This window comes from Lycorma delicatula, chromosome 1, assembly GCF_047948215.1.
Source record: "Lycorma delicatula isolate Av1 chromosome 1, ASM4794821v1, whole genome shotgun sequence".
NCBI classification, from domain to species: Eukaryota; Metazoa; Arthropoda; class Insecta; order Hemiptera; family Fulgoridae; genus Lycorma; species Lycorma delicatula.
In genome coordinates, this window is record NC_134455.1 from 221,919,441 (window position 1) to 221,939,916 (window position 20,476).

A 20,476-nucleotide genomic window follows, 5' to 3' on the forward strand; every position below is an offset into this window, starting at 1 on the left:
CAAAGAATAATTCACTTTTCATTTAATTCATGGAATTTTTTTAAAATTATGTTTTAACAAACCGATTTTTTGTTTGAGTACTTCACTTCAGTTATAGACTTTATACAAAATTATGCCACTAACTTCTTTTTTCCCTGCACTATACTCAGGTCTAAAATTAATAAACTTAAAAACTACTCAACCAATTTAAGAAAAGCCATAGCTTGAATAATTTTATTAGTTAAATAATACATCTGATATTCCAATGAAATGATATTAGTGCCCTCATAATGCCCAAGTAGTAAAGCATCACTGATTAAGAGTTTAATAATATTCTGATGGAACTGCTGTTATTTACACTATATGCAATGAAGGCTAAAGACTGACTTAAGGAACATGACACTCAGTAGAGTGAAGTTACCAGAATTAGTCAAATAGTTCATAATGATGCAGTATTATAGAGCAATATTTATCCATGTCTACGAGTGATATATTACAAGACGTACTGTGAATGACCAGAACTGCAGATTCTGGTGACTATTGTAGACAAAATTTAGTTTTTATTTATAGTTTTATTCATATCTTTGATAAAATCTAATTGAATAATTTGTTTGAATAAGATTTAAAGTGCGTTAGTACATTGTACTTTATTGAAGACTAAAAGAAACTGTAATAAAACTCAGATATTTTTTTATATTTCAAACCCAATAATATAGTAACCTAATTAATATTCTTCTGTAGACTGTAGACTAAATGAGACGTATTAAAAGTGTTTGAAAAATATACAATTTTTTTCATATTTAATCATTTTTAAACTTTGTCTAATATAATGTCATAATATCTAATATTTTAAATGTATCAGTTTTTACATGTGTTCATATTTGTAGTGTTCATATTTATATCTTTTACCAATATTAACACTTTAATTTGTTTCATCAAAATGAAAATATTCCTGCAGCTGTTCAGGATCTCAATCTCCAAAATATTAAATTGAATCCAAATTTATAAGTCTTAAAAGTAACTGTAGCAAAGAAGAAAATAAAGCCATTATCATGATAAGCTGGAGAAGAATCATTACACTGATAAACATTGATTCTGTTAAATGAGAGTGAATAACCGATTCTTATTTTTCATGCTGATTTCAAATATGAAATCAGAATTCTTCTGTCAGGCTTAGTTTCTTTGTAACTGCCATTCTTATTTTCAGGGGTAGTATCATGCATGAATTTCATAAGCAAAGCATTTTGTAAACTTATTTTATTATATTATTTATCAACTAAATAGCTTTTGTTGTTACAGTCCCTTAATTGTTGTCAGATTGATTATTGATTAGTTAGACATTAGTCTTCATGTTTATTATTTACACACTAATTAAAATAAACAAGAATGTGACTCATTGTTCCTATTTTCATTTTACTATAAACATATCATCCATTCATTACTTATTTCTGTCGTTATTATATTTATTTAAAAACTCTCGTGCAGCTAGAGAAATATTTTTAATTCTCATTCAAGTGTGAGTTCTCGTGTGTGCAACATTCAGTTTTGTAGCTGGCTTTTGTATTTGTTATCAGTAAAGTGAGTGTTTATTAAATTAGTGTGTTTATAAAGTTTCTTTTTAAACAATATTAATTACTGTAATGTATTAACAATGCCATGCAGTTGCATTAATCATCCAAACAATTTCTGCTACATCTGTAGTGAGGTAACATTGAAGTCTCAGAAAAGAAATATAATTCCATTGATAAAAAGTCATATGAACTGTATGGTGGGTGATCAAACACTTCCCAACGAAAACGCTGCAGGAGCTTCTTTGTTACAGCTGCAGTGTGCGGCCAAGCATTATCATGGAGAAAGACAATGCCTGATGACAAAATTCCTCTCTGCTTATTCTGAATTACTCTTTGTAGACGTTGAAGAGTCACGCAGTATGAGGCTGCAGTGATGGTCGTGCTATGTTTCGTGAATTCCACCAAGAGAACTCCATTCCGTTCCCAGAACAAAGTAGCCATACACTTTCTGTTGGAGAAGGTTCGCTTGAACTTCCTTGTTTTACTGGGAGAATGAGAATGCATCCACTGTTTAGATTGTTCTTTTATTTCTTCAGTTTTGAAATGGACCCATGTCTCGTCCCCTGTGATAATTTTGTTCAAAAAATCTTCTCCTTCATAGTGGTAGCGCTGGAAAAATGTTAGGGAGGCGTCCATTCTCATTGTTTTGTGATGGTCAGACATCATCTTGGGAACCCATCTCACACACAGTTTGCGGTACTGAAGTCTCTCACTCACAATGGTGTAGACAGCTGACCTTGAAATTTCAGGAAACGAATCACTCAATACAGAAATTGTGAACCGACGATTTTCTCGAATTGCCTCATCCACTGGCTCAACAAGATCATCGGTTGACACTCGCTTCTTTCCCTGACTGCCTCCATCATGAATATATGTACGTCCTGCTTTAAAGTTCCTGCACCACTGTCGCACTTTGCTGTCGCTCATTGAAGTTTCACCGTACACATTAGTTATTCGTCGATGAATTTCAGCTGCATTATACCCCTCACCAAGAAGAAATCCAATTACCGCTCACACTTTACACTTGGCAGGAGATGCTACACGTAAACATGTAGACATGTTTATGTACTAGCTGCATGTTCAGCATTAAACAACGTGACACGCCGTGATTGAAGGCCATACTAGAGACGCTGCGCAAAGGTTCATCTGATTTTTGTGCAGGTTTTTATTTTGCGACCGATCGGACCTTGATAAAAAAATAACCCTCGTAGATACATTGAACCCTATTTAATTAATCAGTGAGAATTAAATGATATGGTTTGTGATCTAAATTTATCAAAAACTCAAGCAGAAATACTGGCAAAAAGACTGAAAGGATGGCTTTTTTTACAACCAAACACTAAAATAAGTGCTTTCCATTCCAGAATTTGAACGTTTCTTCTGTCAGTATGAAAACACTGTAATGATGTGGACTCTAACTGGAAGCTTTGGAACATATGCATCACCCTGACAAATGGCGACTTTTTATTGACTCATCAAAACTTATTTTGAAAATTGTTCTATTTCAAATTGGAAATAAATACCCAACAATACCATTACCATATACTGTTCACATGAAGAAGTATATGAAAATATGAAACTTGCTATTGAGCAGGATTCAGCATGAAAATTTTTATGGCATATTTGTGAAAATCTGAAAATAATAGTACTTTTACTTGGACTGCAACTTGGATATACTAAGTTCTGTTACTTTTTATGTAAGTGGGACAGCTTGGATAGAAAAAACCATTACATAAAAGAGTAGTGGCCAAAGGGAGAGGCACTGACTGTAGGAATGTTGTTAGTCAGGCATTAGTAAAACCAGAAAATGTATATCCTCTGCCACTAGACATTAAGCTAGGTTTATTTAAAAATTTTGTTAAAGCAATGGATCGTAATGGTGAAGGGTTTCAGTTTGTAAAAAACAAATTTTCTATTATAAATGATGCTAAAATAAAGAAAGGTATATTTATTGGAGCACAAATAAGAAAACTAATGAGTGATCCGGCATTTGAAGACTGTTTAAATGACGTTGAGGTTGCTGCATGGAAATCATTTCAAAATGTGGTAAAACAACTTCCTTAGAAACCATAATGCCAGTAACTACAGAGAACGGTGAGTGAACTCCTTCAAAACTACAAAGAACTTGGGTGTATCATGTCACTCAAAATCCATTTCCTACATTCACATTTGGATTTTTTCCCTAACAATCTCAGCACTTACAGTGATGAACAAGGAGAGTGCTTTTACCAAGAGATATCTGCAATGGAAACATGATACCAGGGAATATGGAACCCAAAGATGTTAGCTGACTACTGTTGGAATCTAAAGAGGGATTTACCTACAGCAAATTACAGCAGGAAATCCAAATGAAATAGATTTTAGGTGAGTACAAAATGCATGTGATGTATTATCATATTACATTCACCATACATTTTTTGTTTCAAAAGACATTTCAATTACAAAAAAACTAAGCCCGAAAGAAAAAAAAATCTTTTAACATATATAAAATCAGCAAAGAAAATACTATAAGAATACTATTCACTCTCATTTAACAAACAAATAATTTAATTCTGTTAAACTCTGTAAATAACACAATAACTCTTTTGGATGATCATGTAGATTAATCATAAAAATATAAGCTAACATTTTTTCTCTAAGATTAACATCTAAGCTTGATGATAGATTGATGAATAAAATATATGGTGAACTCTCTGTTTTCAGGTAGTAATAAACAAGTACTGTTTTGGAGAATCTGAGCAAAATCTAAAATGAATTGATAGACTATAGAACAAAGATATTACATATGTTTTTGAGTTAAGGAAATATGAAAGCTGCAAAAGCAAAGTTGTGATTAATTTATGATTGTTTGTATATCAAGCAGTAACAAATGGTAGGCACACAGATTTAAAAAAAAGAAATTTATATGTACTAATAGTGATACAAGAAATGGAACAGAGGTTAATTAAAGTGAACAGAACAACATTATTTCAATGTGAGCTGTATTATGTAAGAGCAAAGTTAACGGAAAAATTACCATATTACATCTATTAATAGAAGTGATAATGTCAAAAAAAGCTTTTTATTAAAAATTAAGCAGTTTTTAATTAAAAAGTTATTTCACTCCCTTGAAGAATTCCTTTTCCTTTTTAATAATGGTTAACCTCTTTAATAAGTGGTTTGATTTAGAACTAGATTTAACATTTGACTCACCTTTAGCCTGTAATAAGTCACTGGTGAATGGTATTTAAAGCAAAGATGCCTACCATAACCAACAATTATAAATAAAATGAAGCATTAGCCATTTTTGAACAGAGTTAACTTTTCTAAAGTATGGCAAATATTTCATTTGAAGCATATTAAAGAAAGTGAGGAATAAATAGCTTTTCCGTAGCCTTCTTTACTGGGCTTAACATATTGTTACTCATTACTTGACAAATCCAATAAAACTATAGAAGATATTCAACCTTACAAGTGACATAATTTTAATCATCATAGGGAGAGTGTATAATGAACATTACTCTCTTGGAGAAAGCAACAATGAATAGCTGCCTGTTCCTTAGATCTCTCTGTGTATCACAACCGTAAGAAAACTAGGACATGTAATGTAAAACAACAAATTAATGTACTTTTTCTATGGAAAGTAAAGTATTATTATGTGGCATTCTTCATTATGTAATTAAAATTAATTTCTTTTATGAGCCTGTATTAGAAATTTCTGACTGTAATAGTACAGATTCTTAAGAAAGAATTAAGGTGGTGGTCATTTATCGGCAGATTAAGTCAGGGAGAGAACTAAAATCTGCTGTGGTAGTAAAATTTCAACATCTGTGTTACCTATGCTGACAAGGATTTACCTCAAATTAATTAAGTCAGCTGCACCCTAAAAGATATAACTTCAATCCATAGGAAAACACTACATTTGTGATTCTAAGATGTGATAATATTTAAAAATATACAAAGGTATAATTTTTTAGGAACATATTAAATAAGACATCTAAAATATAATATATGTTTATTGTAATACTATAAAAATTTAATACAACATAATACAGGTTGCATAATCTAGATTAATAAATGTAGCTAATCTTACAAGAACTTAATCAAGATTCTCAAATAAATATACCGTGAATAATAATCAAATTACTTAACTACAACATATTATTAATCCACAGATAATTTTTATAATTACAAAAAAAAAATAATATTAAAATATTTCTAAATGAACTATTCTAAGTAAAGTAATACTTAATAAAATGAGTTATTTTGTTAAAAATTGTATAATTTAATTTTAAACGGAAAGGTTTAACCTGTAACATTTAAATGAGTTTATACTTAACTTATAAACTTTGGTAAAAAAATACATGTTTTAAAACATTTAGCCTATACACTAAAAAATTCATTTCACAAAATTATAATTTTTATCACGATACTTTGAAAAAGTAGTCTTAGCTAAAATTCTATCATAACAGATAATTTTATATCATCACTTATATACAATTAGTAAATTAATTATAAAAATAATGTAGTCAGATTAATTAAAGATTTTTATAAATTTATCAAATAATAACATCTGATCTTATCAATCCAAAGAGAGGAAAAATTGAAATAACTTTACATAATTTTATACTGCTCAATATCATAGCAGTTAGCAATCTATTATTTTTAAGTAAACCTGTTTTTATTTTATGCAGAATTTCATAATTACTTTATAAATAATAATATACAAATTTTAAAAATATAGTTCTTTGTGAGAAAAAATATTTGCGTTTATAATATAAACATAAAAAAAATCATTATAACAAAAAATGTACTGAAGCAAAAATAATACATTTGTTATAGAAAAATATATATTACATATTCTAATATTCTAACAGCTGTAACATTATAACCCAACCAGTATCACTGATAAAAACTATAATGCGTTAACAAGAAATTGAAAGACTTCATTGAATATTGAATACTGTGTTAATTTTAATCATAGCTTTTTCTTTGCGGATAGTAGTTGCACTTGAAAATAATACTATTAAATTCATACAATGTTATGAAGATAAATATGAAGTATATGTTTAGACTTTCAACAAATTTGCAAAATTTAGATATTCAAAAATAATTAAGTTTTTAAATGTAATAATGGAATTTTATAAATTTTCTTTCTCCTATTTGGGTGTACTGTTAATTATTAATTTCTTTAATAACTTATTCTTTAATATAAAAGTCTTCTTTCAACTCTTTAATTCTTTCGTTAAGTGCAAGAAGTTCAATATTTACTTCAGGTGGGAAATCCTCACCAACTTGTTCTTCAAAATATTTCTTTACATCTGAAATCTAAAAAAAAAAACAATTAAATCAATTTAAGAAAAAATTACAGTAACAATAAATCACATAATTCTATTACATAGTGCAATGATTAAATTGCTTACTCATTTTATATCTGCTTATATGCTGTTTTATAATAAAATATGTATGTATGTATTTAAATTTTATTAAATAAACTACCTAACAGAATATTGAGATAAGACTTCTTCTTTTGAGCCCCTTCTTCTTAACAAAGGTTGGTGGTCCATGTACCCAGCTTTGAACATGATGCTGCAGCATGTAAAGTTTTTTTCTGACGTGCAGTTGTACCATCTTTGAATATCCTTCATCCATGAATTCTTAAATCTCCTAACAGATCTTTTACCTTGTATCTTCTCTTCAACTATGAGTTGTAGCAACTGTTACCTCTTGCTTCTCATAATAAGACTTATCTTACCATAATTTTTCATGAAAGTACTTTCACAGGATCCTGCATCCTTAGTTGTGATTGAAATAATTCTGTTATTGCATAACAAAATTTAAAAATAAACATACTAAAGTAATGAAAATTACTTATTAATTTAAAAATGAGTGCTTCTATCTGTTACAGTTTTTGTAAGACTATCTCCCCCAAATACTGTCTGATGGTTTACCAAATTGAAATTTTGTTTGTATTTACATATATAATATTTTTCCAATATATTAAATTTTATGTCATTTTTATTAAGTTCTAATATTTCTAAATTTGTGTTAATATCAGAAATAGAACATATGGTTTATTGGATGGTCTGCCATATTAAATAAACCTAATTTATTATTTTTGTAATTTCTATAGTGTTCAAGAAATCTCATTTTAAAAGATCTATTTGTTTTTCCTATATAAGTGCAATCACAATCATTACATTTAATTTTTTTAAATTCCATATTGATTGTTTATTTCTGTTTTTTAATATTTTATTATGTGGTTATTAGTTTTATATGCTTGTTTAAATATTTCTTTATTGTACGTTTTAGTAATGTTTTCAATGATATTATTTGTGTATAAATACTTCATGTATATTTTTTCACTCTTACGTGCATTATTATGTAGGTAGATATTTTGCTTTGATAGTCATTTTTTATATATTATTAAAGTAGCATCATATCCATTTTCAACTGCTATATGTTTTATGACTTTTATTTCATTATTTAACTTTTCTTTGTTATTATATGTGTATTTGATTGCTCTATTAATCATATTTGTATGTGTTAATTTTATGAGAACAAGGGTAATTTGATTTTTTATAAATTATGATTATGAGATTTTTTACTTATTGATGTTTCAATTTTGTCATTCTTGTTTATTTTGATAGTAACATCTAAGTAATTTAACATTCTATAATTATTTATTTCAAATGTGAATTTAAAATTTTCATTATAAGAATTTAATTTGTTTAATATTATTGGATGTTCATTGTTCAATACTGGATATATATAATGAAGGTATCATCAACATGCAATGTCCATATTAAAATTTTATGTGTTTTTGTGATCCATATATTAATTTACTCTCAAAATACTGTGAATATACTTCTGATATAATTGCTGATAGTGGAAATCTTATAGGTAAGGTACTTTTTTGTGCATAATATTTGTTATTAGATTCAAAATAGTTGTGTTGGCATATATTTCTTGTAATACTGAATAGTAATGATACCTTCAATAAATTTTGGATCTTCTTGGTTACTTTTTAATTTTAATTTTTTTAATTTTTATGGTATGGTCTGTAGGTATGCTAGGATACATGTTAGTTATGTCATAACTTATCATTCTAGTTTCTTTATTTACAATTAAGCTATTTAAATTATTTACTAATTTGTTGCCATTTTTTATATTAAATACATTGGGTAAATTCATTTTATTCCTAAGAATTTTATCTATTATTTGAATGTAATGTAATAGGGGGCAGATCTAAAATTGATTAAAGGTATTTTAATCACATTTATAAAAGAGTTACTTTTCAGCCACCAGTTGGCTGAAACCATCTATAGAAATTTATATTCTTTTCATCTCATACTCTATTAAATAGGGTACTTGATTTATTATACTGTTGACTGATTTATTATTAATTATTTTACTAACTGTTTTTATTTATTGTTAATATTATTTCTTTAATTTGTTTCAAAGTATGTGATAATTTTTTCAAGATAAAAGTAATTAATCTGAGATAATCCAAAAACTTTATTTTCAAAACAATAATTAAAATCATATTAAGATAACTAACTTTTATTTTGAAAATAATAGTAGTTATTACAATTGTTTTTAAAGTCAAACAAAAGAGATATTCATGGTCACCACAATTAGAAATTAAAAATGTCTGTACTCTTTTCTGTTTTCTTTTCTGGGAAACAGTCTCACCCGTTCAAAAATTCCTTGAGTATTCTTTATTAGATTAAATCCATTCTGGGTTCTCAAATTTAGGTCATCAATACTGAGGACTGGAATAAAATGAACAATATTTTTTAAATGGACCTCAAAGGTAGAAGTCAAGAGGGTTTAAGTCAAGTGATCGGGTAGACAATGTTACTGGCTCACTGTGACCTATATATCCATTTTTCAGGAAACGCTTCATGCAAGTGATCTGTTACTTACCAAATAAAATGTGCTGCAGTACCAAACCCACATATATACTCTTATTTCCAGAAGTAGCTCTTCCAACAAACCTGAAAGATTTTTTATCAAATGGATAAGGTCATTTTCTTCATTTATCAGTTGGCAGAACTACAGGAAGCAATAGGTAGTCTTTAAGAATCCTGCCCATATGTTTAGGGATAACCATTGTTGATGGCTGCTCTGATAGAAAGTATGAGAATTCTCCTCACTCCAAATATGCTTATTGTAAAGATTTACAACAATATTTCCACTGAAACAAACTTCATCTTTGAATAAAATGCTGGCAAAGAAGAACAGTTCTTCAGTAATCTTTCTTTGAAATCAGTTACAGAAAGCTGGTCTAGAAGTGTAATCATCTAGTGAGCCCTTGTACATGCTGAAAGCAGTAAGAGTATTGATGATTACCATTTAAAACAAGTCACACAGTCATGTAGCCCACATTTTCTGCTGCTAACAGAGTCCTTATATTTTCACCAGGATTTAGAACACAATTTAGAACACATTCAAATTGTGAATTGTGTTGAAGACACTATTGTCTTCAACACAATTTAGAACACATTCTTCTAAATCGACACTACTTGTATTTCTGGATTCCCTCAGTCATGATTCGCTAGTCTAAATGAATTTCTTTCCCTATTAGATATTTCAAAAGTTTCTTCGTTTGGCACATGTCTATTATGAAATTTGTTATGATAAAGTCTTTTTGTCTCAACCCTGTTATAATTAGCTAAGTCGTACATTAAATGCTTGTCATACATTTCCTCTAAAGAATATTGAATATCCATAAAAATAAAACTAAAACAAAAAATTAAAAAAAAAATAACAGTTAATTAATTTTTTTTTTAACCTCTGGGACCACCGTTAGGTATTACTTCAGAGGATGCACTGAATGACAATTTTTGTAGTGTGTGAAAATGTCATGCCTGACCAGGATTCGAACTCAGGACCTCTGGATGAAAGGCTGAGATGCTACTACTCGTGCTGTGTAGACCGGCAACAATTTTTTAGTTAGATAATGCCAAACAAACAGAAAATATGATATACTTTACAAACATATGTTTCTATTTTAAAATACACATTCTACATTGCTAGGCCTATATAAACAACAGAAGTTCAAATAATTTTAAAGTGATATTTAAAATACTTTTGATAAAAGAAAAGCTTTTCTTTTAAAATGACAGTTATTAAGATTTTAAAATTCTCTTTTTTTCAATTTTATGTGCACCATCGTGGAAAATAGAAAGTTTAAATAAAATTTATTAAAATTACATACTGAAAATAATTTTGCAATTTTGTAGAAATATTGCCCATAACTTGATTAATACGGATCATTTCCAAAACATGAGTTATTATTGATTTTGTAATAAAATTTTCTTTAAGAAGAATTATTTGTAAAGTAATTAATCATAGATCAATTAACAGAAAAATAAATCAGTCATCTGATTTGACAAAAGGGGAATTAAAATCTTGTAGAAAATTATGTCATACATCTTCTGTCATAAGTTGGCTATTTGTCAACTGATTTCAAAACTAAGTTTTCATTTTGTTCACAGTGAAATGCTTTACATGTCTGAAATAAACATAATATGATAAAACTGTAAGTTATTGACATATAAAAGATTGAAAAATTGACATGGCTGCTATTTTGAAATTTATGAATGTGTTTACACATTCAACTTTTATTGATTAAACAACACTGGTGTAAATATGTGTATCAAATATTATTGTGATTCTTCAATCCAATCTTGAGATATAAATATTTCATTAATAAACACAAAATGGTGGATTAAAGGAAAACAAAGAGAAAATCAACATTTTTCGTTAAATATTTTTTGTTCATTTTGACTCACAGAATCTGAAAATGTACAGCTAGCCTATCATTTTAGGTACACTCTGTTTATTAATAAATTGGATATATGTAAATCAGTGTAATCTAAATGTAAAATTTTACATATTTTATAAAAGTACAGATATTATATTATAACTGAATGGATTGTATTTGTGTTTTACATATCATTTTGTTATGGCTCATATTTTTATTAATGTACAGAGAGATGTCTCCAACCTCTATATTTAGAAGATGGAGAATGATATGGCTTACTGCAAATGTCATTATATTCATAACACAATTGATATTTATTCATTTAATCACTTATTAATCCAATAGAAATCTGTTTGTGTATAATTCAAAATAAACAACCATTGACAGAAAAATAAAATTTCACATAAAGCAGAGCTTTTTAAAGGAAACATGACTTCTGATGTAAGCATATGAAAGCTTCTAGTGTAAGTACATGAAACTAATTTTTATAAAATGCAGTACATTAATTAATAGCTGAAGTTACAATATAGACAAAAACAAAATATTTATAACATGGATGGTAATTTGTTTATGGAAGAAAGTGGAAATGATGTTTCCAAATGTAGAGGTATCACTTCAAATAACATTTTGTAAATATGGGTGTAGAGTTTCTCATGGTCTTGTATTTCCCTAATTTGGTCAGGGTCATCATATTTCCCAAACTAAAACTTACACACCATATTCCCAAGAAGAATCTACTCATATGTATTAAATCATTTAACAAAAAAATTTATTCGGTTTTAAAAATATAAGATATGAAGGTCATTTAATTAAGGTATTTATAAATTTTCTACTAAGAAAATTATAATGCATGTCAGATTTTAATGTTTACATTATTTTTCAATGTAATTTCTCTTTTGTATGCAATTATCTCATCTTCCTGTAAGGTTTTGTACTCATCAGAAAATAATTCTTCAGGTTGGGCTCAAAATATGAGTAATTTTACATAGTTGTATTTACTTCATAATGTTGAAATTGTCTTCCATGATAAGTAGATTTTAACAGACCAAAAAGACGGTAGTTCCACTGAACTACCGTCTTTTTGGTCTGATTTGATACCACTGTATCAAATCAGAAATGTTTGATGGATGTGATAAGGCTTCCTAGCCTAATATGGTGATCATATCTTGTGTTTGTTGGTTAACGATGTTGAAACATCAACATTTTTCTCAAAAGTCCATTTTGTTTAGTGCAAATTGCTGGTTTCAAATTTTTTCCTGTTACTCTGATAAATTAGCATTGTTAAAAGTATGTTTATCTTCCAAATAATGGCAAAGAACAGAACTTTTCATCTCCCAAAAGGCAGTAGGCATCACTTTACCAGCAAAAGGTGACAATTTAAATTTCTTTGTCTCTTGAGATCCAGTATGTAGCCACCATTTATTCTGTTGTTTTGATTCTGGTTTGTAATGGTGCTTTCACATCTCATTACCGGTCACTTTTGAATAAGAAATACCTCACCATCATGATCAAACAAAGATTTCATTTGTGTACAAACCTGTAATGTTAATGTTTTGTGTGCTTCTGTCAGCATTTTTGATACCCATTGACCATATTTCTTAACAAATTACAAAATTCATCATGAAAATTTTATACAATATATCTATATTACGCTGTATTTTTGAGCTATTTCTTCCATAGTAACTCAACTATTGTTGAGAATCATTTGCGTAGGTGTTGAAAATAAATAGAATGTACGCAGATTACAGTCAATTACTCACTGCGGTAGCACAGGCTCACACTACTTCTCACTACTTCATTGACCACTACTTCAACTACTTCGCTAAGCTAATCTCCTTGATGGAGTGACAGCATCTTGGCCTTTCATGCAGAGGTACTGGGTTCAAATCCCAGTCAGGTATGGCATTTTTCATACACTACAAAATTTCCATTTCATATTCCCATGCACATATTCGAAGCTTATTTGGTGAATTAATCATTTAAAAAAAAACTACTTTGTTGACCTTCATGCAATGAACTACACAAATTAGTTCTCCCTCCAGTTGCATTGCTTGTTTAGTTACTTAATTACCGTCATACCTTCAGAGTTCCTAAAACTGACTTATTAGAGACTTATAATTGAATATTAAGAATAAATTTATTACTTACTTCATTTTCCCAAAACTTCTTTGATACATGAAAGAGCTTAGTGAAATTTACTTTATCCTCAATTCCTGTTAGATTAAATGATTTCCTAGTGGGTAGGAAACCAATTGGAGACTCTACGACTGTATCATCATCATCATCTATCCTCTTCATGATCCAATCCAAAACTCTAGCATTATCACCAAATCCTGGCCATAAAAACTGACCCTGAAATTATTATTAATTAGCATTAATTCAGATAATTAAGTAATATTTCTTAATTTTTAACTATTATTGATAAACATGAAGGTTCAGTAAAAAATAGATCAAAACTGAAGTACAATCTGTGTAGTACAGTTTGAGTTCAGTTTATTTTCATGAGAGTAATGTTTTTATTGTTTAGTCTGTCTACGTTATTATATTAAACATTGATTTTTCATAAAGAGAAGGACAAAGTTATGATAGTAGTGATTGTTTAAATTATTACAATGCTAATTGTATTACAATAAATAATAAAATGTATGCACAGTATAATATATAACATGTTTCATTTTTGTTATTGCATTTCATGTGTTTATTACCTCTTGTCAAAACTGTGAGATCTTGTTAATTGTAAGATAGTTCTTGAGTGACTTTAAAATGAAGGTAGCGACCGGGCTTCGATTCCCCGCCGGGGAGGTAAATTTTTACCCACCGGGTTGGTCTAGTGGTGAACGCGTCTTCCCAAATCAGTTGATTTGGAAGTGGAGAGTTCCAGCGTTCAAGTCCTAGTAAAACCAGTTATTTTTACACGGATTTGAATACTAGATCGTTGATACCGGTGTTGTTTGGTGGTTGGGTTTCAATTAACCACACATCTCAGGAATGGTCGAACTGAGAATGTACAAGACTACACTTCACTTACACTCATACATATCATCTTCATTCATCCTCTGAAGAATTATCTAAACGGTAGTTACCGGAGGCTAAACAGGAAAAAGAAAGAAGTTGTACAGCAAGTACAATCTGTTTTGTATAGTACCTATACAAAATAGGTACTGCCTGTTAGTTATTATTAATAGGTACTTGTGTAAGTATCTATTTTGTGTAGGTATGGTCTGTGGACAAGTGAGGCAAAGGAAAGATTCTTGAAAGAGGACAGAATCTCTTTTAGAAGCTGTTGAGTGCTTCAATTGGCTAATGTTAAGCATAACATGAATAACAGAAACTTAAGGCAGGATATTATTAGAGTTTGGTTATTGCAGAGAAGAAAGAAATTAAAAAACTACTAGCTAACAAAGTATTCTTTTCATTGTTATTTTTTTTAATGCAATTTTAATGATATTTGGTAAAATATACTGAAGGTAAAATACATTGAACTAAATCTGGTACAATTAAGACTACTGTTATTAAAATTATAAGAATGAAGAATTCTTCTGATTTGAATTCTTCAAATGAAAAAATAGAGATTTAGATTACAGATGATAGCTAAATAACTTGAAAAAAAGATAAATTAGAATTTTATGCCAATGGAATTAATGTATATGATGTAAAAAAAATAAGTTTTTTGCTCAGATGAATATAGTACTATTAAACCAAAATCAGATACTGCAAATCCAAGATAATTCATAATAATGATTTTAAAAACTAGTTAACAAGTACATAATTACAAGCAGTACATTTCTTTAGTTGTACTGCTTGTAAGGATTATGTTATTAAGAATGAATTCAAAGGTAATGGCAATTCAGTAGATTCATACACTATCCTCTTACTCCACTATTTCTCTTATCCTTATACTCATTTTTGTTTCTAAAAGACAAAAATGAGTACAAGGAAACACAGCTAACAAAAAATATAAAACAATAACTATAATTAGTCAGTAATATTACAACAGAAGGAAGAAGGTATAGGAAACTACTTCAAAAAGCAACTTAGTCAAAAAATTGAGAGAGGAATTTGATTTTTCAGAATTTTGAACAAATATAAACTAATAACCTCAAACTTCTTTTAAAAATGGTAACAAAAGAAGATAAATGGGGAAGAGGATAGGAGATAAACATTTATTAAATTTTGGATGACTGCATGTATGCAAATAGAGCAAAGCAGACAAACATTAAATATAGTATAGAGTTTTGAAATACTGGTAGAATATCAAGAAATAAAGTTAACAGAAATTATAAAGTACTCAAAGTAAGAATGAATGAAGGTCAAAAGAAGTAAGAAAAAAGATACAGTGTACATGCTTCCTAAAGAAGCTGTGGAGTGACGGGATTTCACGTTGCCTTCTTCATGAGGTAAATTATAATGTCAAGTCCACAAAAATGTAGGTGATATTTAGCTCTACAAATGACACCTCGAAGAGTTGACCAGAGCAACTGGCTGTATAGTGAACATCTGTATTTTCAGAGAAAGCAACTCTGATTAGAGCCTGTTGTTACTTTTCGTACAAAATAATTCAAATAAGATCTAACTGTATGGTATTCAAATCATTAAAACAATATTACAATTTTCAGGGTTTTCTCCTACAAGTGGCTCTTGTAAAAAAAATTAAAAAACTTACTTTTTCATCTTTACGGAACCAATTTACATGGAAAATTCTAGGCATTACTAAATCCTGAGATGATTCCATAGTAATCCAATGTTTAAGATAGTGACCAAAGTTGTAACCAAAAAATGGACGCATTGCAAACGGATCATGCATTATTACTTTTCCCTGAAAGCAAAAATTATTAAAGCCAATTTAGTTTTGCAAATTATTAATTACTTAGAACATTGAAAATTATAAGTATATATATTATAAGTATTATAAGTATCAGTGATAAAATACTAATTAAAAAGAAAATTAAAAAATATATATTATAATTTTGATCAAAATGTGTACAATAAACTTATTAATACAACTCATTATGGTGGTTGGCAATAAAGCAGTCTTATCATTGATAACAGTGTTGTATTGAGGTTATTGTGCTTACAAGACTATGTACTTTGGTAGCTGTGATTCAGTTGTAAGGTTAATAATACTATCTGAGACCTGGTCTGTATGAGGGAGAAGTAAAAATACTGCCAGATTGTTATTTGGCTTATGTTAATGGTGAGGCATTATATCTTACATATTATTAAATTACGGAGTCAAGAGAGGGAAAGGGAGAGAAACACTACACCATGGAATGTACCAGTAATTTTAAAGTATTATGTAATACTTTAAAATTACTGCACCATCTAGCCAACCATCTCCTCAGCAAATTCAAGGTAAATTTTTGGATGAAATTTGTTTATTAAAATTGTGTAATAACTTTATGAAATAGACTTTTAAGGGGAAAAAATTGCAAATTTCGATGCAGGTTTTTTATGAAAGAAAATTTTACTCATTAAAAAGAATACTGATGGATAAAAATCTTAAAATAAGTTTTGATCTCTTATAAAAGTTTTTTTTTTTTTTAGTGAGATAGAAAGAATAATATTTCTGCTTTAAAAAAATTATTACTGAAAATTGTTTTTGGGTTAAAGTTTTTAAAAAAAAACTTGAAAAAAGCATTAAAACTTGTGAATTTTTTTTTAATTAATAAATTTTTGGTAAAACAAATTTGCAAATAATCAATAATAAAAATAAATAGATTTACAGAAACCTATAACACAAAAAATAAATTTTACTAAATAAAATATTTTTTTTTTGCAGAAATATCTTTTTCATGCTAGACATAATGTTTAGGATTTAACAATTTTCTACAACGGTATTAATTTATTAAAGTAACAACAAGGTGATATACAAATATGGTTACAGAACATTTTTTTTAATGAATGATGGAATTTTTAGTGTAAAAAATGTCAAGTTCAACATTTACTTGAACTCAGAATATTCCAGATGGAAGAAAAATGCTACTATTCCATCTGGTGGTAGAGATAAATGAATTATAAAATTTATAATGAATTTTTAAAAAATTACAAAGTAGTATATTATTCCTTTAAGTGTCATTTCAGTTTAATTAAATTATTATTAAATAAAAAGATGTTGGGATGAATTAGGATATTTCCTGAATGTTTAATGTTTTAGAGTACACGCATAGTGAATGCTGGTTACTGCTGGCTGGATGCAGTCATCAACAAAAGATATTCGCCAGCAGAAGTATGCCATTGTATTAAATTACATATGCACAGCAACAGGAGCTGGTGCAGGCAGCTATGCACTGGCTACCTGTGTACACCTGCTGGCGGGAATGTTTTGTGTATTCCTGGTTGCTTATTGTCACTGGCTGTATGCCTTCATATTAATAACTGTTTTTGTGCCATACTTTCATTCCCTACCAACCAACATGTAAAAGTAATGGCAAACTCTGATATTGTCGATATCAAACAATTTATATGTTAGTTTTCCAAAGAGGTGCATTGTGGGTAAGAGACTGAAAAACATGGAGATTAGTATATTATTGGGAGAGAGTGATAAGAAATAGCAATTATAATAAAAGTTGCATATATCAAGACAGCCAGATTTAAAGAATTTGGTTGTAATAGGAAGTACACAAAGTAATAACAAAAAAAAATAATGATTAAATAATGAAACAGCTAAATTAAGGATATAGGATATAAAAGGTAATTTGACTTAATAGATTGGTTCAGAACATTAAGAAAAACATGCTTCAGACTGACAAATGACTGACCCAGGAAATGAGAATGATAATATTTTGGTTTCTGGGTTTTTATACATTATCTCCTATGTGTGTATTGTAAGTCAAGGTCAGGAAGGACATTCAGTCGCAAAAATTCTACCAGATCACACTCATATAACACTTGAATTTTTTTTTAAATTCGTAGATACTTTGGAAGTCTTCAGACTTCTAGTGTAGCTTTCTCGGGTCCATAGACAGTTGCATCACTTGTTTGTCTAATGAGTGTACTTGTAGCTTATTTTCACAGATCACTAGGATGTTTTTGCAAACGATACTCTATTTTGGATTTAATGTAATTAAACCTTTTCAGACTCATTGGTATGCACTTAAAAAATTGTGTCCTATAAACCTTAAATTTTGGAAAGAGATGATGATACTCTTTGTATATTTTTTTATCTCTGTTGATCTCATTAACGCTCTTTTTTTTAAAAAAAATTCTATGTTTCTTTAGTACAAACATATACATAAGAAATATTTATCCTGTTGAAGTAATATCCAAAACTCAACTGGCAAGATCGATGATTTCATCCGTTAATGTACTCACTGGTGTGAACCAGTAACCTATGACCAATGTCATCTATGCAGGAAAATGGAAAGCAGGTAACTAGCATTCACCATGTGTTTACTTATACATCAGACAGCAACTATTAATTCTGCATTTTCCAAAATAAAGAGTAATTGAAAATTAAGGAGAAAAACTGAGTCATCTAGTTTTACAAACATAACCTGCTATCAAACACATTTGATCAGAGCTTCAATGTTGCTTCATAGGTAGGTTATGTTTATACTTTCTTCAGTTTTGGCTTACCACTGTCTTTTACATAGATTATGGAAGACAGAGTGAAATTACATATCTGTCAAATGAAAAACCTTAAACTGAAACACATAATGAGTCATGTAAATATTGAACATTTGTAAAATTGACACACAATTCACTAAAACTACTGAAGAAGCAATTTAGAGATGATGGAGCTGAAGCAAGACTGAGCATATAATGGGAATTGAGACAGTATTTCAGAGTTTTTGAGTTTTTAGGATTCCAGTTGGACTTTTTGAACTTTTTAGAATTCCAAGATTATTGTAGTATTTAGCACAGACTGTGTCAGCAACCAGCCATTTTAAAGAGACTGTCATTAAAAGGACTTACAATAATAAAATGAAAAAAAAATCACAAAAATATTAATGCAAGGTGGTCCACAAAGTAATAGTAAAAGGACAACTTTATTCTATTGCAGTTTTAATTATTACAACCTTGAACATCCCACCCACACAGTAAAAGTTACAGTTTTAGTGTACTTAATTCAGTAACTCAATTCATTGTACAGAAACATATTTTTGAAAATTGTCTTATTTAAAGAATCTTGAAAATGGAAATGTTTTTATTTTCAAAAAAATGATTAAATTTGCGAATTTCATTAAATCTGAAACAAAATATTTAAATATCTAAAAAAAATAATAAGTCAATAAATTCAAAATTGTAATAAAACTTAACTACATGAAGAAAACATTATTTCTATAATCTGAAAAGAGTTGTGACAATTTAGGGGCTAACCACTCTCAAGAAATGCCAACCCTTAAAGTCAAAGTAGTTTGTGATAACCCTGATAGAATCCAATACCTGCTGGTGTGTTTAAACAAATTAAGGTAAATGCAGATTATCTAACAGAAACAAAATTAACTTATGACATACATAATCATCAAGCAATAATTTAAAATTGCTGTCTCATATGGATTATCTTAGTCAACAGGCCATACCAAACAATCTTTTAAGAATTAAAATTATTTTATCATTACAATACATTTTTAATAAAAAATAATAATTATATTCTGTTACTCTACTATACTAATGTTTATTTAATTATGTATTTTGGATAAACATAACCACATACCTGGTGTTCAGCAGCAGCTGTTGCTTCAGAACGCATTGATGCACCAACAAAAACTCCATGAGCCCAATCATATGCTTCATAAACAAGAGGAACTCCCTCTGGTCTTCGACCTCCAAAAAGAATAGCATCTATGGGTACACCCAACGGATCTTCCCATCTTGAATCAATAATAGGACACTGACTAGCTGGAGCACAGAACCTGAAAAATAAAACATATTGTACAGACAGAATCTGATAAAAATGATGAATGGAATCACTGACAATTACTGCAACTTATTTGTATTTAATTTGAAATTACAATTATGTGATTAGGAGATTAGAAGAAATAATAGTTATGCATTTAATTTATACTCAACTGCTAATAAAGTTAAGTAATTTTTTCACATAAAACACATTAGTTTACTTTAATATATTACTACCTTGTACGAAGTAAATGAAGTATTGTGATCGCAAATAATTTCGGTTTTCAGATTTCAAGAGAAATATCCGTTTTGATCATCCCTGAATCCATTTTGACTA

At 28.8% G+C, this 20,476-nt stretch overlaps 1 protein-coding gene across 1 annotated transcript in view; it reads right to left on the bottom strand.

Moving 5' to 3' along the window:
- Window positions 1–5,527: 5,527 nt before the first annotated feature.
- The window catches only part of Pepck1 (Phosphoenolpyruvate carboxykinase 1), a gene marked incomplete at its 5' end in the record, with an annotated part of 68,027 nt that continues 53,078 nt past the window's right edge, over window positions 5,528–20,476 (bottom strand). The window contains 4 exon segments of the mRNA XM_075373180.1: window positions 5,528–6,857; window positions 13,450–13,653; window positions 15,965–16,117; window positions 19,958–20,156. Coding sequence (XP_075229295.1) covers window positions 6,729–6,857; window positions 13,450–13,653; window positions 15,965–16,117; window positions 19,958–20,156 — 685 coding nt within the window.